We start from the raw sequence: 26,082 nt of genomic DNA, 5'->3' as shown, positions 1-26,082 counted from the left end.
ACCAGGCGATCACGAACGGTTACCCAGATACGATGTCTCGCATTAGCAGATGCATCGGCCAATCGATAAAACCTCTTACGCACTAATACAAACGTAATCAACGTACGCCCGAGAAGGCGTCGACGATAAGAACGACGTATCTCGCGAATGATGCAACATGCATCGGGGTGAAGTTAAATCACTCATCCGAAGCGGGTGAATTCTTAATTCGTTCCCGATAACGCGCAAATCGAGTACACGGATTATCATAACTCTCACGAAGGAGGTCAGACAACGTGGGAGAGAGGCAGTCAGTAGGGAGAAAGGAAAGGAGAGAGAGAGGCGGTAAGAGGGCGTAGTAAACGGAGAAGCACACTGTATAGACTCGAAAAGCAGCAAGAGAAGAGCAGAGGGTTGGTCGATGCCGCAAGGTCGTTCGGTATCGACGGTCTCCCCGAGCCCCTCTCCTACACCGGGTGTCCCGATCCAATCGACGTTTCGTTACTCCGCCACGATTCATTGAGGGCCGATGGGTGACAGACATTTCCAACCGTCGGCATAAATCACGCGCGGTGCTCCCAAAGTCGCGACTTCGCTCGCCATCCCGTTTCCGACCTGCCGGATCAGAAGTGTCAATACATTCGACGTTAGGTCAGTCGGCGTAATTGTGATGCTTCCCGGTCGTGGGATCGTAAGGAGACGACTGACTGCCAATTACACCGGAGAAGAACGTCGCAGCCGAGCGACTCAATTCATTATTCGCACAACGTATTCGGGAAATTCTAATATAAAATATTTACTCCAATTTACTTTTAACGAAACGAACGTCCACTTATCACGGCGACTGCTAACGAGGGAAAGAAACAATATGGATCGGAGAGGGGCCGGGGAGAATCGATAATTTTATCCGACGCCAGTATTCATGGATTCCCCTACGTGTGACAAACCCCAGTGTCGTAATTACTCTAATTACCCTACCTCGGAGGAGTCTGCTGGAATCAATCTCAAATCTGATGTTCCAAGGAGACTCCCCGGTGTTGAAAGCTCCATCAGCTGATCAACCGATCGATCAACGCGAGGAGAGATGCTCGAGATGGCCACGCGTGATTGGCTAATCACGATTAAAAAGTTGCATTATCACGATATCGCCGGCATCGATACGGCCGGTAACGCCGGCTATCTATTAATAGCGGAATCCATCGCGGAAATTATTACACTCGCATTATTACCGTGTTCGTGCATCTCTGTCAATGTCAGCTTATCCGTAACCTCTCACGCGCCACGAGCGGAGCATTATTGACGCACAATCCGAAAACATGGCGGTGAGCGAAGAACTGCTCGGTTAGTCGGGGTGGCATCCACGTTCATACGTAAGTTTATAAATATGTGCCACGCATATCGGAAGCGTGTGTGTGTGTCTACGCATCCATGTGTTGCACCTATATTATAAATATTACACTCGTGCGCGCAGATGTTTTGTGCAGCGCAAGTGTCTGCGTCTAAACACGTTTCTCACCAGATATATCTATATCTGTGCCTATACCTACGCCATGTAACGAAAATAAGCCAACACATACACACACATATCGACAACGCGTGTATCCCTTGCATCGCTGACTAAAGAGATATATATTTCGTCGTACAATGTGCCGATTGAAAACAGCTGCGCGCTGCTGTATCGATCCGTTTATCGGTCTACCATTAGCAGGCGAACGACTAATTATAATCGTACGATTGAATATCGCTCGCGAGTCTCATGTAAAAGCGCGCCAGGTATTTTATAGAAGACCTTGGGCATCGGGGCGCGACCCGAGAATATAACGAAAACGAGAAGCCGCCCCCGAGAGGCGAATCGAAAAAGGAAAAAGACAGAGAAGCGCGACGGAGAAACGACAAGGCCGTCTCTAATGAGAATTCAGACGATTTTATCCGTCGATTGTCCGAGGTTGCGACTGAATTTCCACGTGAAACTCGACCCGACAATACTCTCTATCGATTATCTTTTTTTAAACGCTTCTAAAATCACTTTTTAGCTCTTGGGCTCCCCCGATTCTGCCGAAGCTACACAATCCACAAAGCTCTTGTTTCTTCGACGATGTTCACGGTGCAAATTTTCTGTACGATTGTTATCTATTTTAAAGCCGACGATGTAAGAAATTCCGAGAACTCTTATGATTGTCGGGAAACAAAGAGGTAATATGTCCGCCTACACTGCGTCTCACGCATCCGCCGCTAATTTATTTGCCTATTTCAACTCATTCACTACGATTTTGCCTCGTTTACGATGCGAGCTCAAAGTTAGAGTGGATCATGCTGGTAAGTTATGAGGTCTATTTCAATGATCGCACGTGTTAAAGCGGACCTTGCGAATTACGGGCTCGATTCACAGCTAGTTCTGAACGCCTCGTTTGACGTCGATCGAGCAATCCCGGCGTGAATCAAGCGCGATGGAAAATGAACGACAGCGAGTCGTTCGACGAGATCGCCGGATAAGAGCAACGGCGAGAAGAAGAGCCAGTTTATGGAAAGGCGGACGGACTTATCCGACTGAAAGCACACACGTGCAGCTCTCATGGCTAATCAACGCGGCCGCGCATATGTATCTAAGCAAATGAAGTCCACACAAGCCGCGTCGCCGTGCAAATGCCCGCGATGAACGCCGAGCAAAACGCACACGTGTCTTATCTCGCTCTTCTTTCTCCGAATCCCCTTTTGTCACGAATTTAGCGACCGTATCGCCACGTTCTCCGCCATAACCGTTAAAGGTTTTCCGAGCTGGTGGAGGACTCGTGAAATGTGAAAACAGTGTCAAGCGCCGAAAAAAGAGGAAGCCGAGTTAACGACTGAATAGTTGTACGTTCTCTTGCAAAGAAAAAAAAGGAACGATTAACTGAAAATCGTCGTTATGGCGGTTTATCGTGTGCTTTCATTTTTCAGCTTCGATTTTGCGATTTTCGCGCTTCTATTTTTACAACCCCACCCAATATACGAAAAGCGAGAAGAGTAATAATTTAACGGCAATGAATTTGCTTCAAGGATGAGCACGTTTCCGACATATTTTGATAGAGTACGCTATCTATAAACCAACATCGATTTATCAGCCGTGTATCTTAGATCGGAAGTTCTAGCGTGAGCGTGGCGAGTCTTTGACGCGAGATTGTTATTCTGGAAGACGGGTGGCGGAAGTAACGTAACCTAGATCACTTCATCACGTTGCATATATCGCAATGACAAACCCCAGTCTCGCTCGGGATGGGTTGACCATCGCAGCGACCGTTCGGGTTAGGTCGGTTCCAGTAACCTAGCATTAATAACTGTTACACACCGTCGGTACTATGTACGATGCACACATGCAATGCACGCCTGCATAAATCAAGCGGAATGACGCGTAATGAAAAATCGCTTACGCTCGATCCCACGTATCGATCCACGTCACTCAGACGATAGAAAGGCATTTGTCCTCGGATCATTTGTCGATCGAATGCGACATTAACGTGCCGTAGAAACCGGCACAATTTCCCTCCCCTGATAACCTCAACTCTTGACGCTACGGATACGGAAAAGTAGACTTTACATGAGTTTTCGCAGTTTTATCATCGTGAGTGAAACATGAAGATATCGTTTTGGTACCCTCAAGATATAGAAATTTGAACTCGACGAAATGAAAAATATCTCTCCAGACCTAATTATTATATGATCATAACGGTACATACGTCAATTTTTTCTCCGAATATCAGAGTCGAAATTTTGGTTAACCTTGATGCTATGACCCTAATTTTTGGTGATTAAGAAACATCGTCTATTAGGCGCATATTATCAAAAAATTGATTTAAGAATTAATGAATCTCTTACTAAACGATATAATTATTGTTCTCTTCCCTTTTATTTTTTTCATAATTTCAGTGCATAGTTTGCATTTTTTTAATTTATATGTGTATATATATCTCATTTCTTTGAAGTCATACAATAACACATATATTGAATATTTTGGTCTGATTTTTGTCTATCAGATAAAAATAATATTCTACATATAAGAATTTACGTAAAAGTAATATCCTACGTCTCAGAGACATAGTAAGTTTTCAAATGAAGCTACTCATTCTTCTCAGACAATTTTGTTAGGTCCGCTACCGATGTAATTTTTAAGCCAATTGATTAACGGAGAAATACACGCGTGAGTCAGCGATCATAGTCGCTAGAGAGAGAGGAAGTGGAAGAAATTACGCATGTATATGTCTGGGAGACATAGGGTTGTAATGTCAGGGTTAAAATAAGATATTGGCAAATGTAAATTAGACTTAGACTCATAGTCCAAAGAACATTACTAAATGCGAAAATCAATACTTGCAAGACACGCTAAATTTTAAAGGCCAGTATTCATAGTTGTAAATAATTTACGATTTTTATATTTACGATATTTATACTTAAAGCATAATTAATTACGAATTCGTAAACTATTATTCGGCTATTTTGATTAATATTTCTTGTTACACGAAATAAGAACAGATATACAAATTGGCGACTAACCAAAAATTCACTGAGCTATAATTATTTGTCAAACGACTACGAATGCCGGCTTAAATGTTGACTCGAAATATTAGGTTGGTGCGTATGAAATGTCGCATTCTCTTTACATGCGGACGTTTTCCTCCCTGTTTTCGTTATACTTTTGTATTTGGCATAACCTCATTCATACTCGTATTGTCCATTGCCAGAGACTCATTTCAACAAAATAGGTTTTCTCGAAGGTCTTCCCTTTTTTATTTCTTTTGAGTTTATTACCGATATGAATTCTGCCGACATTCGCGTCATTTTCTTATATGAGTACAAACTTGGTAATAGTGCTGCAAAAGCTGCACGCAACATAAACCAAGCGTTTGGGGAGAATACGGTTAACAATCGGAAAGTGCAGCGTTGGTTCGAAAAATTTCGGACTGGCGATTTTTCACTGCAAAATGAGCCGCGCGGAAGACCCAAAACGTCTGTGAATAATGATGACCTGAAGGCTCTAGTGGAAGCGGATCCAGCCGTATCCACGAGGGAACTTGCTATCAGGATGAAAGTTGACCATACAACGATATTGAGACACCAAATTGTACTCCCATCGCTTGTGAATCGGCATGGCCCGCTACTGCTCCATGACAACGCTCGGCCGCACACATCGCACAAAACAATTGCGAAACTGAACGAACTGGAATATGAAGTTTTGCAGCATCCACCATATTCACCGGATCTCTCGCCGACCGATTTTCATTTTTTCAAGCATTTAGAGCTGTTTTTAAGAGGCAAACACCATGAAAATGAAGACAGTCTAAAAAACTCGATATCAGAGTTTATTAATTCTAAAGACCAAAATTTTTTTAAGACAGGCATCTACGCTTTAAAATCTCGTTGGGAGAAGTGTATTGAAGCGAATGGAGCATACTTTGATTGAATAAACAGCTTTTGAAGAAAGATATACAGTTTTATACAATCACTTAAGAATCCGACATTTCATATGCACCAACCTAATATCTGCATATTCTCAGTCAAGTGTCCGTTAAAATCATTAATACGTATAATAAATAATTCCGTGCACCTGGAAATATTTGATATATCATTGTCCTTGTTCTCCGTCCGAGCTTCCCGCTCCAACATCGCGTTTCTAATTACTTTATCGTAGCATTGACACTCGCGTCGATATGACTCTATAGGAAAAACTGTGTTAAAGAACGTGATACCGACGACAGCTCAATTACATATTTCGAGAGTCGACAAAATATTTTAATCGCCCGACGAAAATGATAACACACTGACACATCGTGGTATACGGATTGCCTGCTGACTCGCAACGAAATGGAAACACTCGGAAAAGTATGCGACGCATGAGAGTGTGTTTGACTGCCTTGAAGGTCAAACAATATTTGGATTGGCCGGCCATTCAGTGGTGGGGCGATACATCAGCTGGCGATCAATGCGAGATAACGCAGCCCTTTTTCCCATTGTTTCAATATACTCATTTCAATAACAGGCGAGCGACGCGCATTTCCATAGAGCATAGTCCCCGTCGGGTAATACAAATATTTCGTTAATTCTTAAAATATTGAATTGAATTCTCACGTTGACATCGTATTAATCGCACTTCTCCGACCGAATCGTCGTATTTATTTACGCGAGTGTCAGTGCTAGCATCAATGTCAGTGCCACAAGCGAATAACCGGTGTGCCACAACGAAGTAACGGGGAACAGAATGCTGAATTGAGGAGCCATGATGAAGGCACACGGGCAGCGATACATCTTATATCTCCAGATGAGTGAAATTATGCATGATATTTCCAATTTTAACGAACATTTGACAAATTTATTGTGAATAAGAAAATATCCAAGTCGAAATTTTTTAATATTACGAGATAACGGAAAATGTTAAATAATTTTTAAATAAATTTTCTTGTAAGACTCAACATGAAAAAAATGACAGTCAGTAATTATTTATAGCATCTTAAGGTAGAATAATAGCTTATATAATATCTCGGGATTTCACATTGATTTTTTTCAATTTCGACAAAATTTAGAATCAAAATCGTTAGTTTTTTCTTACAGCTTGTTTTATAGAAAATAATTTCTTGTTAAATTTATTCAGCATGAATGATGATCCTCTCCTCCGTTGTTGCAATTCTGATAGAATTGTGAACGCAGATATCAAATGAAATTATAATTCAAGCACCACTGACTCGCTGATAATTATACCAAAAAAGCTCCTTCTAACTTCTCTTTTCTCTGCCTACATCAAATGTATGAAATAAACGCTCCTGTGCACAAAATTTCATCGTTGCTCCTAATTAAAAATTGCATAATTTAGAGATCGCGCATGGGCAATGTATGTGATGTACATTACCTCGTTACCATATGCCTGAAACAATTATTTCAATGAATGTAGCTAAGCAACAAAATATTCATTAGCATGTATCTCCGCTTGACGCACAGGCGCGCGAGCAGTACGCGCGATCGCGTGCTACGGATATATTTAAATATCCATAAAGTCCGTGTCTGTGCCTTCTGTTCACGCCGTCGGTGCATGCAGACCGACATGCAGAGACGGCGTAATAATTCAGATAAGAAGTACAATGTGCAGCACATGCTGGACAATGCTGAAACTCCAAGATAGAGAATCCTCCATTCAAAATTTCTTTGAGCGTAGATTCGACTCGATGAAGAATTCTGTGCGAGACCGAATTACTTTCACTAAAAATTGTTCGCGAAATTGATACTCGCTAGTATAAAGGGTGAATTGTTAATTACGTCGAAATATGAAACAAGAGCCGGATCGTGCTTATTCTGATCACAGTTTTAATATGTTCTATATCAGTGTATTTATCGGCGTGCCGATTTATGCCTAAATCGAATAATTTGTAACTCGAGCTACTCTGATATCTCTCACAATGTGCCAAATTCGGAATTATCGTCAGGAGAGGAACTGTGGTACATCCTAAAATTCACTGATAAGCGATAGCAGGAATAAAATGGCGCTCATAATTAACGTACGTGCGTTAGCTGCATGGAGATAAGCGGCGCGAGCAAAAAAGTTATTAAATTTGTCAACGATCTTGACATATTTTCTCTTTGTAGTACGCACGTGCAAATTTCTGTGAGAGAGACAACTTGATCTCGCGAACAAAAACGCCTCTGATATAAGACGATGCCTGCATAAATAAATATTCAGCAAGTGACATTTTTAAGTAAGAAAACCTTAGTATAACATTTACTTAAAAGTTTTAAGTAGAAGTTATGAGAATGTGATGCCAACTAAAATATAAAAAAACAAAAATAAATAAAAAGTTAATATCTAATTATTACGATTGGACGATATATACGAACGAAGGCTATATATATAACACAAAAATATAATTCTCCATTAAACAAATCTGAAATGTTTTAACTGCATCTGCATGAATAAAGTTAACAGAATTAAGCGAATTAATATTTCCAATATTTATAAAACAAAATAAATCAATAAATATATTACGTGACATATATTACGAAATATTAAAAAAATATATATTGCACAAGCATTCACGGGCATAATTATTCGAGAAGAATTGATTAAAATTGAATTTATATTATTAATTGTAATGAGACGAGCGAATATATATTCACGATGACGGACTTCTAGAAACTGTCCGACCTCCACAACGCAGGAATCGAACACGAAACATCCCTTGGCTCTCAATATTTCATCGTTAGACACCCTGTATAACACATATCTCGGTTCCATATACGACTTCCGAGGAATCTAGCCCAAATATCGACCGCTATATAAAGTCCATACCGCGAAGCGCGATATATAACGTAATTCGATACACATCGCAAGACATAATGACCGTTTTGATTTCGTATGAACTAACACGAGCAGAAACTAAATGAGTCAGTCACGCGCGAGACACGAGCAAAACGTACGTGTCATTCTACGAAAACTCTTATTAATTACCTCGCGTCGTTTTGTCGGATGAAATGCATCATTTGATCTAATTACTCAGTAAGAAAAAAAGACGACAAATTGAATTAGCGAAATTCGACGAATCTCGCTGATCTTATTCAGCTTAATAATACGCTTAAAATCGTGATATATTTACTACATATATCAATATATATCGCGATATCGATTTAACAGCGAATATTTTAAAATTTCATCGAGACAATTAATACACGTTACAAGTATCGTGAAAGAAATGTTTATCAATGGATCCATACAGTGTATTATTCATGTCGGAGACTCAAATTGCAACATTCGCAAGTGTTAAGGATACCAAGAAAATTGAACATTCATAAGTATCGCTTTGGATGCGACATCATCGCGTACGTATGCAAAAATATGCATACGTACGTGCCAGTAAAATGCAGCCATGACTGCAGTAAAGATTAAAGACTCGGGGTGTACATTGTGCACTTGCGTCAAACATTTCCGTGTATATAGTAGTATTCTATATCTATCCGTTTTCTACTATTCCCTAATATTGATATTATTACAAAAAAAGATTAAGAAGTCTAAATATTTTTTTTCATATTGACGATATAGTTCAACGATTCCTATATATCTATTTTCTTTTACGCACTATCGTTCGGATTTTTTTGTACTCGGCACTGCACTCTAGTAAGCATAATTTCGCGATCACTACGTAAAAAAAGGCCGTGATCCTCGCGGAAAATCAGTTTTCAACCAGCTTTCAACAAGAAGCTCCTGTACAAATTCGCGACATTTTTATACCGACTTTGGATACATACGAACATGTATTACATAAGAACACATGGTAATATCCTGTTGTTGTAAGCTGTTTTTATGCTGTTAACCATTTGATACGTGACGTCGTTATTTATATCCGTTCGGATACGCGAGTCGAATGAGCCGCCGTGATCGAACGTTCCTGTTTTCTGGAATTGGCGTCTCTATTTCAATATGATGAAATTGATCAGACACTTCATGTATAGATTTCCTGACACAGAATTTTGCCTGTCTACATTTAAACATCTGGAATCACAATTTACACCGCGATATACAGTCACATAATCTACTCGTTAATCCAATGACAACTAGCAGAGAGTTTCGAGACTATATACACACCGCCGAGTATTTTAATTTCCACGTACTCGAAATTAAATGGACGATTAATCCGACGATTGATTCAACGATTAGTTGTTTTAATTAATTCTGCCCTTTCGAAATTAATTCGACGAAAATCGAATTATCTGCATTAATCGCATTTTTACGCGAGAATGCGAAGCGATCTTTGAAATAGGTGTCGCCCGTTTCATTATGGATACGTTAAATTAAAGGAGTTAAATCCACTAACGTAGCTTGCAATGTCAGCTATAATATTTCGCACGCAATCTCCAAACGGAAATTTCATGGCATTCCCATCGCTGTCAAGACGCGCGTCCCAAAGGACGTTGCGAGTTTCAAAGTCGTCCGTTTCAAGACTGGTTTTAGCAACGTCGGCTAAACTTAATTTCAACTTAACTAAACCTTCCTCTTCTTTCTATAACTAAAATTAAACGAGAACAAAGAATCAGTTAATCCTCTTAGCGCTGCTATTTTCTCAATTAACCGACACAATGTAGCCTCTCAGATCCCTATGGATTTTTGGACGTTATAAGGAAAAACTTTTTCACGGAGGCGAAGTGTCAACATGTTAGTTTAAATTTACATCACAAACAACGTTTAATTCATGATGAAAAAATTAATTGACCATAATTAAGCAATAGACAATGTCAATCTTCGATCTTACAATCATTATGAAACATGATTAAAAAAAAAAGAAAGAAGGCAGCACGGAGGTAGAATCAGGTGGTAGTTCTCAACGGCTTAACCGACTCGCGGATCAGTTGCGACTAAAGCAACGGTTAATGTTGACCTAACGTCGCGCTGACACGAACCATTAGCGTCGACCGAGAGAAGACCCCGAGTAGTCGTGGTATCGAGCGCCAGGGCTCTTGATTTCCATTCAGACCGCGCTGTATCAGCGTGAGTTAGCTCTTCGCCACGACCGGTCGCCTCTCGGGCAACCCGCATCATACAACGAAGGGCAAATAGAGCAGAGAGAAAGGCTGTGAGACACACACTCACATCTTGCCGTGGTCCGCCATCCCCGGTCGTCCGCGCTGCTGCTGGTCGCCCTCTCGAACTCTCTCGGTGGTCTCCTCCGGCGAACGCCCCGACGACGGAGCTTCCCCGGACGGCGACGGAGAGATGATGGAGGGGCGGCGTCGAGGTGTTCCTACTTCCCCGAGGACACGACGAAACTCCAGGACGATCACGCGGGAAGGTCGCGACGCGGTCGCATAGAGCCGGCTTGCTTGACACACACGGCGCGCCTCGCGGAACGCCGCGCGACGAATAATGCGACGGAGACGGGAGGATGAGGGGAGCGAAGGGGCGGACGGGGAAGGGACGGGCGGCGAAAAGTGACAGGACGCAGGCCGCGTGCGGAATTTCTCGCGACCGTTCGCGGACTTTTCGGGACGGTGGTTTAACAGCCGATGCTGTGACGGCCGCGACGCACGGTGACGACGACGGTGCTGGAGGGCGACGGAGCCGCAACAACGGGAACGGTCACGGTGATTCGGTGGGAATCGAGGGAACGTTTACGCACCGGTTAAAACGCGTTTACGGAGACTTCGCGACCGCTCGCGACTCGCGAACCATCATTGATTGTTGACGAGCGCCAAGATCGCCACGCTGCTGACATCTGTCGGCCGCTGCGAGAACGAGCGCCGACGAAACATGTGCATGTCGGTACCCAGACAGCACATAACCGTATTACAACGATGTTAGCGCGCTAAGAGATATGAGCATTCTCAGTATCGCTTATAAATGCGATAATAACAATGCTCTGTCAGGAAAAAATGATAATTATACGTTTTTATAGCAAAATAGCTACTCAGAACTACTAATAAGTTGACTTTTTAGTGCGTTAACATCGTTCTAAGCACGTTCAGAATACGAGCCAATATTTGTAAAATATTTTAAATATATAAGGTCTAGTAAAAAGTAATCCATTATTTTTGTATCAAATTGGAGGCTTTATTTAACATAGTTACAATGATCCGATTTAGGTCAAATATGCACCGTTTTGTTCGGTAACTTGTTGCCATTTCGAAGGTAATTTCATTATACCTCTCTCATAGAAACCCTCGTCCCTATTGGCAAAAAATTGGGAAAATCGATTTTCACAGCCTTCTCTTGAGGCGAATTTTTCACCAGCAAAAAAATTCGCCATAGACAGGAACAGGTGGTAATCACTTGGTGCCAGGTCCGGACTATAAGGTGGATGCAAAAGAACCTCCCAACCAAGTTCCCGGAGCTTCTAGCGAGTCACTATCGATGAGTGTGGCCTGGCGTTATCCTGATGGAACACAATTCCTCTCCTATTGGCCAAAGCTGGCCGCTTCTGGGCGATTGCTTCCTTCAGACGGTCCAATTATTGACAGTACAGGTCCGAATTAAGAGTTTGGCCGTAGGGGAGCAGCTCATAGTAGATAATTCCCTGCTAATCCCACCAAATACACAGCAAAATCTTCCTGACCGCCAACCCTGGCTTGGCCACCGTTTACGCTGGCTCATCGCGATTCGACCACGATCGTTTTCGCTTGACGTTGTCGTAATTGAACCACTTTTCATCACCAGTAACCATCCGCTTCAGAAATGGATCGATTTTGTTGCGATTCAGCAGCGATTCGCAGATGGAAATTCGATCCATGAGGTTTTTTTGCGTTAACTCGTGTGGCACCCACACATCGAGCTTCTTTTTGAATCCAGCCTCATTTAAATGGTTCCAAACGGTTTTTTGTGCAATGTTTAGCTCCTTAGCAAATGAAACGGTGCTTACATGACGGTCGGACTCGACGATTTCCATTATTTTATCAACATTTTTGACAATTGGCCTCCCGGAGCGTGGTGCATCTTTGACATCAGAATTACCGGAACTGAATCGACGAAACCAAAATTGCGCGTGATTGGCTCTTACAGTATCAGGACCATAAACACTATTCACATTTTTAGCCGCCTGGCTTGCGTTTTCGCCTTCATCGAAGAAAAACTGTAAAATATGGCGTATTTTCTCTTTGCTGGTGTCCATCTTTGACGCGCGCTCAAACAATACTGAGTCAAGCAATCACAAAACTGTCTGAGAGGTTTTTTTAGTACGAAATCTTATCTTTCTAACGCCATCTGGCGTAATCCGATCGGACTTATACAACGCGAGATACAGATTAGTAAAGTCCTCTATTGGAAAAATAATGGATTACTTTTTACTAGACCTAATATATATATTAAATATTTTATATTCAAGTGTGCAGGAAAGTCAGATATAAGAAAAATTATGATAAATATTTAAAAAAATGTAGGAAGAATATTTTTCTTAACAAAAACATAATTTCACTCAAGTAAAACTATGTTATGATCATTCATGAAAAATATTTATCACGCATATTTTTGAATATTCATCATAATATTTCTCATACCTAACTTTTCCATTTGGGTATTTACAGAATATTTAATATCCATATTTTCTACATATTTTATAAACATTATGTGCTGTCTGAATATTTGAAATTTTATCGAGGAACAATTTTGCTTGGAAGGAAAAACTGTTTCTTGTACAAATGGTGATTAGCAATATGCCGCAAAAAGAGATCTGCGATCTTTACCTCGAAAACCGAAAATCGCGAGATGCTTCCTCGATGATGGCTGCGAGATGTTCATTTTTGTCACGACGGTAACTTTTATCGCGATAAACGAGACCTACTTTCGACATTCCCGACGATAATTCATCTGCGGCACTCCTTTGGCAGGTCATAAAAGATAAAGTTTTGAATCCCGAATTGTGGCAACGTTATGATCGTGCGACATTTCACTCGGCACTCCCGACAACCGGTTCTACGAGATATCAACTTTCGGTGACTAATACGCGATATTTCGCCACAAACGCACGAGGCTTATTTTCGGCACTCCCGGTGACGAAAACTCAGTCGCCAGGCTCGCTTACGAGCCGAAACCGCGTAAAATATGGAACGTCTCTTCGAATCCGCATTATACGCGTCGCGATCCGTTCTATTACTGGCTGCCATCTTGTAACGGTTACGATACTTGAGATATTTGCGCGGGATATCTCAACCGGCATTGTCCACGAGTCATTACGCAGAACAGAATATCTTTTCGGCGACTATTCAACATTTTATCGACAACACACGATATTTCCGACACTTCTGACGATAATTCGCGCACGAAGCACTTCTATGGTGAGTCGGTAACAACTTGAATCCCGATACTATCAAAACGGGATGTACTACGAATACTCATATTCCACGATTATCCGACGTTACCGTATCACGCTGTATAAACGCGAAACTTTCGACATTCCCGAGAATGAGACATGCCCAAGACTCACCCTCGACGAGTCGAAATCTCGGGGATCACACGGACCGGCCTTTCGTACGTGATCTGCCGCGCTGCACTTGTTCCCAAGGTGCCTGAACATTGCAACAATTGAGTTTCTCGAAGTATTGAAGTCTCGACGCCAGTGCTCAGGTCACGTGATCACGCTGCAGTAGTTCGCGCAGTTTCGCGGCGGTTCGAACACGACACGGGTCCACTTCGTGTTTCTCGTATCTTTTGCAAGCGTCGAGAGTGAATACCGTGCGTGATCGAGTGTTCATGACGTCGAACCTAACGACAGGCAACCGTTTTAGCACATCGATTGACCCGTGCGAGACGATTAAAGGCAATACCCACCGACACTCACAACCAGTGTCCGTTGCGTCTAATCGAAAACATGGAGACGTATGAAGGAAATGAAGCAAGTGCATTCGTATTTGTTTGATGAATTAAAATGCTTCAAGATTCGTTACGTTTTCGACCACCGGTAAGTTTATGCCTTTTATTCGTATTTATGTATAAAATTTGCTGTTACTAACTGTGTGCTACCGTTAAAAACCGTCGGCCCAGAAAAGTGAGGTTACTGTATAAAAACCCAGACAACATAATGTCTACAAATTGGGACGTAAGTTGTCGTAAAGACGTTTCTAAGACATCTTATGTTATGATTTTAGACATTGCGTTGTCTGGGAAGATGTAAGAATTCCGAAACATAATGAAATAAGAATAGATCGATAAAACGTCTCTGCAGTCGGTAATTATCTGTCGGTAACTATCTTGCATTCATGTTTCACATTGACGACACTTACTGATAACTTACTTACCGACTCGTCATATATGGAATGTTTCGAATAATTAACTATTAATGTCATCTAATTTTCTATCATCTTGAAATTTTTTATCATAAAATATGTAAATTTCTATATTTTTTAAATTTTTGTGTGGGTATACTTTCCAAGATATTCACGCGTTTCTAAATATTATTTCAACATCTAACTAGTTAATTCAATTAGCCTTTCTAATATCGATCATAGCGAATATATATGATCTAATTATGAACCCAATTTCGCGAACTGTAATCAGAATTATTACTACTTCATTAAGTAAGGACAAGTTTGATCGAATCAAATTCTTTTAACTTGCGTAAAGTTCTGTTCTTGATTGTGATAATAATTAATACTCGTGTACGACAGATTTCAGTGAACATCAACTAACAGTAACATAACATCAGTGTTATAATTTTCTATTCAACAATGTAAATGCAATATATGCGTGTTATGTAACAGTTATATTGTTGAATGGGAAATTGTAATGTTGTTGTTATATTATTGTTAGTTGGTTGTTAGTTGGTGTTCGCGCCTAGAGTACTTTTTTCGTGAATTTTGTCGCTATCATAAAACGCAGTAAATTATACTCCGAATGATGAGTTTATCTATCTATCTGTCGATAATGTGCTAACGAAAAGCAAAGCGGGATGTAAGACGTGACAAACCGTGCCTTATCTCGCAACGTTTGAATCACAATACTGGTAGAACTATGTTCTATTAACACATTTTCTATGCGGTTAAACGTTACACATTCTTGATAATTATGTGAGTAATAACAGCGACAACCCATGTAGATTCACATTTCCCAATTTGTACTCATAACATTCGAATTATACGAGACTGCGGAATTAATAAAATACTCGAAGTAACGGGAATAGCATATATATTTTTGTTCTTTTAACAGTATTTGCAACATCGAAAATAGATTCTAAAAATTTTAGGACAGAGATCTTAAGTAAAAATTAGACGCGTAACTGTTTCTGCCTGCAAGTGTTTCATACTGTAAGCGGAGTAAATAAAATTCAAACTAAAAAATCGGCATCGGCATACTCAAACAATTTTATGCAAAAACGAGTTCGTAACAATCGCTTGGGTTATCTGGTTTTTGTGTCGCATCGTCCATTTTTATCGTATCACGCGTACAAAAGTTAATATCGTTCTCACAACATGTTCGACCAGCACAAACACAGAACTGCACTTTAGTTACATATACACCTTCCTACCGTGTCACTCAATAATCGAACTTTTTTGTCGCCATGTCAGTCATGGTAAATGGGAAACGAATCTCGATACTGTTACCAACATTTTTCTTCACTTATTTATTCGAAATTTAATAAGGAATCGAAATATCTAAACATTATTGTCGCAACTGATTGAGAAGTACGTGTAATCTCCAATCGTTTATGATCGCCTCCGCTGCGGCGCTGCGCGTCGATGGTAAACAAATGATCGTTGTTATTATTTACCTTATTGCGAGTCACCAACATTTTTCTTCACTCATTTATTCGAAATTTAATAAGGAATCGAAATATCTAAACATTATTGTCGCAACTGATTGAGAAGTACATGTAATCTGCAATCGTTTATGATCGCCTCCGCTGCGGCGCTGCGCGTCGATGGTAATGATCGTTTTTATTTACCTATTGCGAGTTACCCGGTTTGCAGTCGCGTCGCCAAGGCCTCAGGCGGAAGACAATGGAGCCGTCGAGCGGTCGACGGAAAAAGAGAACAAAGACATTGTTTGAGCCTGGGAAAACGATTCCTTTGAAAGTGAAGGCAAGAATGTAGATTTTTCAAGGTTTTCGCGATTAACCTGATGCCAAAGTGATTCCACAGTGCTAACGATCGTTTATCGTTAGATACGCGAGATACATATCTCACCTTTCCCCATTGGAATTAATTTTAAGTAATTAATTTAAATTTATATAAACGATCTCGTAACGTGTTTACCAAATTACTACCATAAACTCATAACATGAAGTCTTTCCTATAAAATCTTGACGGCTCTATAGTAATGTTACACAGTCGTAATTAATTCTAAATAACCGCTAATTATTCACATGCCCATATGCGAACGCCGAGAAGCTCCAGTACAGAATTATAAATTATAAATTTAAGATGACACGTCCGAAATTTCATGGGTCCGCTCTTATTATTCAAGAGAGGCGAAGCCGAGAAAACAATGGTCGTCTTAGGGGCTATTTCAACAACGAGCCCTATTGTATGTAAAATACTTCTCGACAATAATTTAATATTCCTGTCTACGAGAAGCTGCGTCTATGTCCGATCCCGCTAATAAAGCATGCATGATGAACGCATTAAACCGCGTGTCGGTTCGTCAGTGTTGTCATGTAGGGCGTAGATTTTGCGGAATTTATAATAGGACGCCCGGGCGGCCTGGATGTTCCTCTCCTCAACTGTTTACGAGCGGCCGGTAATATTACGTCTGATGATTTGCACAATTTACAATTCTTCCTACTATGTCGTGCTAAGATCTGTGATCTTTGTCCGTCGCAGATCGTGCGCAAATACTTTACACGACGACGAACTTTAATATAATCATAAGAATATTTCCAAATAATCTCTCTTCCTCAATCATAAAAATATCTCGAGATCATCTCACTTTTCGAATAAGCTTCCGCGTTCAACCACAAGAATCGCTGCGGATTAAAAGTTAAGCCGTAAATACGTTTCGACAATCAAAATGGAAATGTACGTAGCCACAAATCGGGTTAATTATATGCGTCGACTTATCTCTCCGTTATGATTGAATTAAATATGTTCCGAAAGCCAGTAGTGATTGATCCGCGTGCTCAATCGCCGACAGACCGCGCGACGACTGTCGGCAAATAAGAAAGAAAACGCGCGCGCATAATCTCAAACCCGATTCACTTTGTCTCTTTGCGGCGTTCGTCGCACAATGAACCAACGCACGCACGTGCGTGGCTTTTTCGGTCGCAGAGCAACATTGAAGTTGAGTCATTTCACGTGAGGTCCCGCAGTTGCGGCTAAATACTCAGCAACTCTCGGCAGCTGCGAGAGCAGAGTCCGCTCGGGCGGCTCGACTTCGCGAATCGTTTAGCTTCCTCCTTTGTCCCTCTTTGTCCGAGAAAATATTGCAAGATCAGCGAGCACGTGACTTGATCGCGCATTTTGCCGACGTGAACAGTAGAAAAAACATGTTCTATCCGGTAGTATGACGTGCAGCACATGATCGTGCGCAGTAAATGAACAAATTCACCGTAAGACAAAGACGAGCGTACAACAAATTTTCTGTTAAAAACGGTCCACTGAAATTTTCGTCTTACTTTAACATGGGGAACATGTCAAAAAGTACACAAATATATGTTAACCTATATTCACTTTGTTAACATATTACTTTTAATATATTCATCTTGTTAAAGTAACATAAAAATTTCAGTGAACCATTTTTAACATAGAATTTTTTTACTGTATGATAAACCAGCAATGATCATTGCATTGATGCACTGCCTGCGCTAATCAATCTTGCATCTTTCTCTCAACGACCAGGCTTCATTAATTATTACCTGATTCATTTAAGTTACACTGATAAGAAAATTATATTTATTTTCGACATCAAACATATTTTATAGTAATAATAACATGCAAGTTTATCATTAATACTATAATAACACTTACTAGAAAAATAGTTCTCCTGACTATTTCTATGGTTAAAATAAAAAAGTATATGTTTGACGTCAAAAATAACTTTATAATGTTCTATCAGTATAATTGCCTCGTTTAAACGAGGATATGTATATTTCACAACTCGATTAAATCTTCGAAATTTGATCACCTATTGGACTATTAAGCAAACAAATTAGAAACGAATTAATTAATATCAATAGAAGATAAATAGTCATTTTTAAAATGGCCGTGGATTTAAAATAATATAATCGTAGGATCGATTTGTTTCGCGGAATGTAATAATGTGCAAAAAAAAAGATATCGGTGTAGATTTCGCTTTGTCATACCGTGCAGTTTCATTATTATCATTAGAAGCGCTCGAAGCGATAGAAATTCCTTTATCCAAATCAAATGTCGATAAGATAACGCCGCGAGCGTTGTGCGCGTTACGCCACCGTGCTCATCGTTGAAACATTTCCATGTCGATTTTTTTGTATCTGGATCGCGGACAATTCCAGAATGTACAAAGATAAAAACGCTCGTAGTCGCTCGATAGAAATCTTTGTTCACGAAGTCTCTCGAACAAAGATACAACATCCCAGTAAAAAAAAAGAATACTAGACCAACATCAGCATATTGAAATGTTGATTTTATGCATATCTCTTGAATGTTTTCACTCAATATTCTAAAAATATTTCAAAAATATTACCAAATAATATGATCTGCTGAAATATTGTAAAAATATTCTTAGAAATATAGAAGTGCCAAAGTTAATCGCACTGACATTGATACAACGTTAAAAATTGTATTGAAAAACGTTACAAATTACAAGCTATTAAATATCGTTGCGATAACGTTGCATTAATGATTTTTGTGCTCACTGGGATTGGCTCTCGCGAGAAAAATATAGAAAGTTTCAGATATAAGAAAAATATGGTAATCAGATACGCGCTAATGGAATATCATTAAGACAATTTCGAATCCGACAAACGAGAATAATAAAACTATAAAAAAATTCTGACAGCAGATTCATTTACAGAAAATATTGTTCCCGACTATTGTTCAGGAACGGTACTATACAGGTTGCGAAAGGGATCGAAATTTCCCGAAACATAAAGAACGGGGGAGTTTTTCGCCGTCGACGATCGCGATAACGCCGATTTCAGTGTTCCGGCGGGCATGCGGGCGGTCGAGCGCAAAGTTTTCCCACTGAAATTTTAACGTGTACGCGCCACGTGTGTTTCGCAAACACGCTCGCGTTCGCGCGCTCTCTATTTTTGCAGCTGACTCCCTCGACGAGCTCGCGTGTTGCACTGCGATGCGCGCACGATGTACCAAACGGCAATGACATTCCGTAGCGTCGTCATTTTTCCGATCGGCCGGCGTTTCAGGCTAAGTGCAACGGCTAAGACGAGAGACCTTGGCTGCAGGCAGAAGCTAGCTCAAGGATGACGGCTGCCTGTCTATTCGAATTTCATCATGGTGCGAAGCTAAGCGGGTGAATGTCAGCCCCGTGAGCTTCGTTACATGCCCGTAACGAGATGTATCTCTCTTTGCCTCATAATGCCGCTCGCCGCCACTGCTTAGGTAGCCTTTATTTTTAGGTAGCTCGTTTCATATCGTCGCGACCCCGAGCGCACGGAGGGGAAAGCCGAAACTATCGCTCGAAGGAATCTAAAGGGAGATCAACACGTTAATCTTATCGGCGCATTAGTGAGACTTTATGTCGCGAAGGTACCTGGAAGTCGCTTCTACAACGCCTTAAATTGACACACGGTCTCCTCTCCGCAGAATTAAATCAGAGGAATAAAAATAACCAAAACAGTTATGATTTATGGCTGTTTCTTCCGAAAGAAAAATCTTTATAGCTACATTATATCAAAATACGTTATATCAAAAAAACTGGTTAGCGGAGGATCCTTAGGTCTCTCTGTTGACCAACGCCATCTACCGTACAAATAAATCCTAGAATCTGCCGAGTCTGTTTTGTATTAACTCGGGATTTTCGTTGAAAAATAAAATTTAAAAATAAAGCTATCTTAAAAAGTCATCGCTAGTGCTCTCCCGAGACCTTGAGTAGGTTAGCAACCCGCTAGACGTTCTCCTCGACCTATCGTTTCCTCTACCTTAATGCTCTCAAGTGGCACCTGTGGCCGAGAGAGCCCGGCCACGAATACCTGTAGGAAGCTCTCGCGCGGTTACGAGGCGACTATTACGCACTGTTTACACGCTTGAATTACTGAGCACAATATGTGGATGCTCGTTATCAACAGCTGGCTGAATCTTTCCGGCGAATTTGAGAATCGTGATTACGCCGAAACGCGTACACACCTGTCGTGTGTGCGATAAGAGGTTTAATTAAAGTATATTATGTCGCGCGTGATATTAAGTAAAGCATATTTCTGTGTCTTCTACTTACGTCGAAGAACATCCGGGAAATACGGCGGATACGATACAAATATTACGTGAGAAATGAGGAGCCGAATTGTGTGTGTGTGTGTTGCTTTTCCGTGTTACTTCGGCGCGTTAGGCCGATTTATCTTTTTTACCTAGCGGCCATTTCGTCAGGTATAGCTAGCGTGTCGCAAGACGTTTACGGTGGCTCGCAGGTTCCGCCACCCTGAGGTCTAAGCGGCAGGTTAGCAGCAAATATTCGACATATCAGATCGATGAGTCACGCGTCTTGTTCGATGTGTTCCGGCTACCCCATTCGCGTCGCCAGCGCCCACGCGACCAGTGTGACTCATTCGGACGATTCTCGGGAACGCGGGTCGCGTCGGGGATCTCGCTCGAGATTTTCGCTCAGTGACGCCGGCTTCACCGTTAACTAGAGATTCGGGTGCCGATGGAGGCTCGACGTCCGAGTGCAAAATTTCCCGTCTAGCCCATAACTTCGTGTGAAACGTCCCAACAGCCGGATAACGTGGACCGATCGCACAAGTGGAACATTGGGAATTCACATTAAGGAGGAAAGGAAGGGATCGTTAATATAATATCGTCGGTGAACGGCATGATGAAACGTGTCGCATATTGACTTGTATCTAATTCGGAACAACAAGCCACGCGCCGATAACTCTGTTCGATAAACATTGGACAGACACACGGGGATATTATTTTGAGCGCACTCGTGCGTTGTGCTGGTTTAAAAAAGAAAACGCCGACGCAATTGTCGGCTGGCGAGAACGAATCGCGATGCTCACGTGCATAACCCTCTTAACGCGTCCTTCGTAGGAATGCTGAGAGTACGAGATTATTTCGCGAGATGACGTAAGCCTGATAACTGCTGGCAAATGCAAATTTAAGTTCTCGAGAGAGATTATAGAGATACAACTCGGATCGGATGGATTATGTATAAGACGCTTTACCCGCCGATTCCCGCGATATCGTCTTTTTTCCCAACGGAACGTTTTCATTCTTTTTTCACCTACTTCCGGTAATAGCGTCTTTTTCGGCGGGAAATTTAGGAAAGCAAGAGGTAAATATCGCGGGGAATGATTTGCAAAAATGAAAATGAAATGATAGGAGATAATAGAAATTCCCCGGATTCCCGCGTGTCCGAAAGAACGCTTGATCATCGTCACACCGTGCAAACTGGCGTAGGCAACCCGTTCCATTTTTAGGTATCCACAAGTTTAGCTGATACCCATGAGAAAGTTAAAAATATACTATAATATAGCTAGAATATTACTTTCAATATTTATCTTCACAAAATTGCTGTGAACTTTTTTCTTATAACTAACAAAGCAGCAACTTTACGTGAGCACTTTTAAAAAAAATTTCACACCGACCAACCTTTCTTAATGAATATCTTGTTAATAAGCAAAGTATAACAAACTTATGTCACGCACGATTCGCGAAGATCGAAAACCTGTTTGATTAATGTACCGCCTTAATTTCTCTATACACATACAGATTGGTAAACATTCAGATAATTAACACATCTGGTCGGGATATAATGAATACAGAGAGTGACTCAATTATGTATCCGTTCTAATTATAGGCGTCGGGTACTGATAGTGCGTGGACTTTCCTGATATCGTCAACAGCACCCCCGTTATCGAGCGCTCACAGTACACGGCACTGGCAGCGACGGTCGGCAGCTCCGCAATGATTGGCCGGCTGGGAATAGCCCATGACGTCAGTCGCGCTCGCGAGACCTCGACTCTCTCCGTGGTTCGAACGAATTGCCGAACGCGCACGAGGTATTCCCTCGCGGTATGACTCATCGGGCGCAGTTTCACACAGTTTCGAGCAAAGGGATATGCGATTCGTGCGCGCCGTCTTCTAGTTCTGCGTACGATCATCAAGACCCGGAACAATCACCGGTCGTCCCTGTATCTCACAGCCTTGGCCGTGTCTGCGTTAACCTCACGGAGGGTTATCGAGACTCGGGGAGTCCGGGTCAGGTTGTAACGCGGCTTTCTGCTCCGATTCTGCGGCCACGCGAAACGAAACGGCAGCATGAAGTTGGACGTCTCCGATGTGCTCTACGACAGCTCCAGCGTGTCCAGCGACAGCGGGACCTCGCAGAGCTCCCGTGTCAGCCATGATTTTCTCTCCAGCATCGCAAACCCGGCCATGCTGCCCAACAACGTAAGTACCTGCCAAGAGAGCCATCGTTTGCTTTTTTCCCGTCGCACCGTCCCGGAGACGATCGCACCTTGCTCGTGTCCGTTCACGAATATACCAGTTGGGGCGATTACGTCGCGCTGAATTCCGACGATCGACGACTCATCGCGGCTCGCGTTACGTAACGACGCTTAACGCGACAATAATGCGTTAATGCCGAAGCGGTTATCCGTGGTTACTACAAGTGGCGAAAGCTGTCTCGTGGCGGACCGCCTCGTGCTTATATACGATGGAGGAACGTGGACACGCGATTGTTTCTCCTCGGTTCTGATAACTTGCGACAGCTTCGAGAAAATCGTTTTGCTCTTTAACTTTTTGAAACTAAAATACGCGAAAAGAAAGAAAATAAATGCATGGAATGAGAGACAAACTTTTTGCTTCAGAGAAATATTAAAATTCAGAAAAATATCAATATTCAGAACGCAGTCCACATATATGCATCATGAAACGGCCATAAAAATATATTCGTAAAATTTAACCGTAAAATTTGCGTCGAAATACACGTAGTCGACATTTTATACATTTCTATTATCTTAATATTACCACACTAAAAAGTATAGAAATGCGAAAAATACACAAAGCTTGTGCGCGCGGGAAAAATATTCAAGAGTCATTTCGTTAGCAAATTGTCGAGCTTCTATTGTGTGCATTAGGAATTTGTGTAGGTACACATAGATAGGTGCCACGCGCAAAGTATAGCAAATAAATTCCTACGGTGCTGTGTCTTATCAATTCACACTACCGTTTTATTAACAGTCTATATAGATAGATGCTCCGTTGTAGATGTAGCGTTTGGAGAATGCATTGCAGCGCTTTCTTATCTCGTTCGCGGACGTAAAAGGCAATTTAATATCACGAAACGCTTGAACAGACACGTCGCAGCCACAGATACAATCATCGATAATTACGTTATTTTACTAATACACCGAAGGTGGTTAGACAAAACATTCGAGATATCGCATTGTGTGTCGAAGAATAATAAATCGACTCGCGTCAAGTTCCGCGAAGAAATTCGAGCTTAAGATTCGACTAATCAATCGAAATAAATTGGGCGATAAAAAATTATCAATGATACGCGACAATGCGCGATCTGCGTTACGCTATTTCTCATCCCAGATACGATTCTGAAGGCTGAAAGAACTGATCGAACTTGGAGGGTCTGATTGCAATATATTATTCCTCCCTCGCAAATCCACCAAAAGCGATTTTATAATTGTACGATCGCGCATGCATATTATGTTTGTCGGAATCGCTTAAAGAGTTACGTGGCCTCACCATATATATCCACGGTATGACGCATATCAATCGAGCGTCTGGAAAATGCATGCCATTTCGCGGTAATATTAATTCCTAGGCGAAGTAATATACAAGATCTGTTTGTCGTATACTGCCCGCGATGATTCATTTTTTACCGTATAAAATATGCACGGTTATATGCTCTGCGCTGATCGATCGCACCGAGACGCCCGTATCAAACGGTCGTGTAGAGAATCGAATGTCAATGATTAACATTTATTACGTAATGAGAATACCGTGACAAGCCTGACCGATTGACCGTTACGATTTTACGATCGGCGGATTCGATTGATGATTATCCTTGAATATCCGGAATTCGATACACATGTGACGATTGTGAAAAGGATAATGCGCTACGCGAAGACTGATTTCCCGCGATTATTCCTAAAGTTGTGGAAGTTAGACGAGAATTGTTCGCGATCTACGTGAAAATCCGACGCGATAACCTCGTCTTCATCGATAAACATAATCCGCGAAGGAACGAATCGTGGTCCGTCGGAGACAACGCGCATGTCAACCGCGCGATGCGCCGGCACTTCGTTGAAGAGGAGCTCCTTTATCCGCGGATATTAGAAGCGGAGCGCTGCTAAATTTACAAAGCGCGTGCCGTCATCGCTATAAACTGAGTCGCTCGAGTTCGTATGAAAAACACGATTTTCACTTGCTGCGAATGACTCGTGCGAAAATATCGTTCGCGTGATCGCCGATGATTTACGGTGCAAATAAGTGGCAGCCGATCGCGTCACTCTCGCGTGATATCCGCGACACTCTTTATTGTCCAGACTCGTTTTATTGCCGGTACAACGACCAGAGTCTGTCATTTACTTTGATTCTTGTAAAGAACCCAGTCAGCTGGTCTGGAAAAATAGTTTGCATAAATTGCGAGGATACGACGTTCACCGAATACACATTCATAGTTTTATCAACATTTTTATCATTTTATTTGTTATTTCTTAATCCGGCGTCGTTGCTTAGGATGGCATCCGGTTTACAATTCATAATTTATAATAATTTGTTCGCCATTTGTTTACAATTTTATACTTCTGTCTATATAAACTTTTCTTATAATCTTAAACATCTAATAAATTTCACCACTTAAACTAAACCGTAAACTGAACTCAACCTTAGAATTATATAACAAACTTTAGCCTTATTTCCTTCTCTATCCATTTACCAAATTAAATTAATATTATTCCAGACGCTATCAGGACCTTTGTAAACCACAAAAGTAATTAAGTCTGACTTAGAACGTTTCTAAAACTAAAATTAACAATTAAAATCTAAAAACTAAGATTAAGATTAGTATTATTAAGATTATTATTATAATCTTAATGTAATTAATAATAGTAATATTATTATTATTATTATTGGTGCATATTAAATCGGCATAAATTAAACCGCATATTTTAATGGAGCATATTCCCTGTCCCGTGCACAGCCCTCAGATAAACCGACCGCCTCCGTATGCATAGATAAAAAGTAACAACTTTCATTCCGGTTCTGAATAGATGTCCATTTAAGGTGCATGCCACACGCAGACGCGTGCCGCCAATAAAACTTCGAGTCACTACAGAACGATCCAATCGGGCGTTATCGCTCATACTACACCGCGTCCATTCACCATTCCGCAGAGAGATCAATAATCTCTAAATCGCGTCGAGTGTTTGCGTTCACTCGGGCCGAGACTTCGCGGGAACTTTAAAACGCGAATCGTCGTCAACAGGCCGCTCCTCTCGCGGCTCATCCCACGAATCATCGGGCCGCGGTTTATAAATGACTCGTCATCGGCGCGGCACG

At 41.4% G+C, this 26,082-nt stretch overlaps 2 protein-coding genes across 3 annotated transcripts in view; one reads left to right on the top strand and one right to left on the bottom strand.

Moving 5' to 3' along the window:
- The window catches only part of LOC106746221 (TLD domain-containing protein 2), a 145,712-nt gene extending 134,423 nt beyond the window's left edge, over window positions 1–11,289 (bottom strand). Inside the window, exon 1 of one of the 2 annotated variants that reach the window (XM_014622537.1) lies at window positions 10,577–11,289. In XM_014622537.1, coding sequence (XP_014478023.1) covers window positions 10,577–10,596 — 20 coding nt within the window. In that variant the 5' untranslated portion in view covers window positions 10,597–11,289. The remainder of the gene's footprint in view (window positions 1–10,576) is intronic. The other variant, XM_014622538.1, reaches the window with a different exon arrangement.
- Window positions 11,290–22,614: 11,325 nt separating this feature from the next.
- Window positions 22,615–26,082, top strand: part of LOC106746225 (transcription factor kayak) — a 35,469-nt gene continuing 32,001 nt past the window's right edge. Inside the window, exon 1 of the mRNA XM_014622549.1 lies at window positions 22,615–22,953. Coding sequence (XP_014478035.1) covers window positions 22,822–22,953 — 132 coding nt within the window. The 5' untranslated portion in view covers window positions 22,615–22,821. The remainder of the gene's footprint in view (window positions 22,954–26,082) is intronic.

Source organism: Dinoponera quadriceps, unplaced genomic scaffold (assembly GCF_001313825.1).
Source record: "Dinoponera quadriceps isolate SergipeBrazil2010 unplaced genomic scaffold, ASM131382v1 scaffold566, whole genome shotgun sequence".
Taxonomy (NCBI): Eukaryota; Metazoa; Arthropoda; class Insecta; order Hymenoptera; family Formicidae; genus Dinoponera; species Dinoponera quadriceps.
This window is presented reverse-complemented; position numbering and strand designations above follow the sequence as displayed.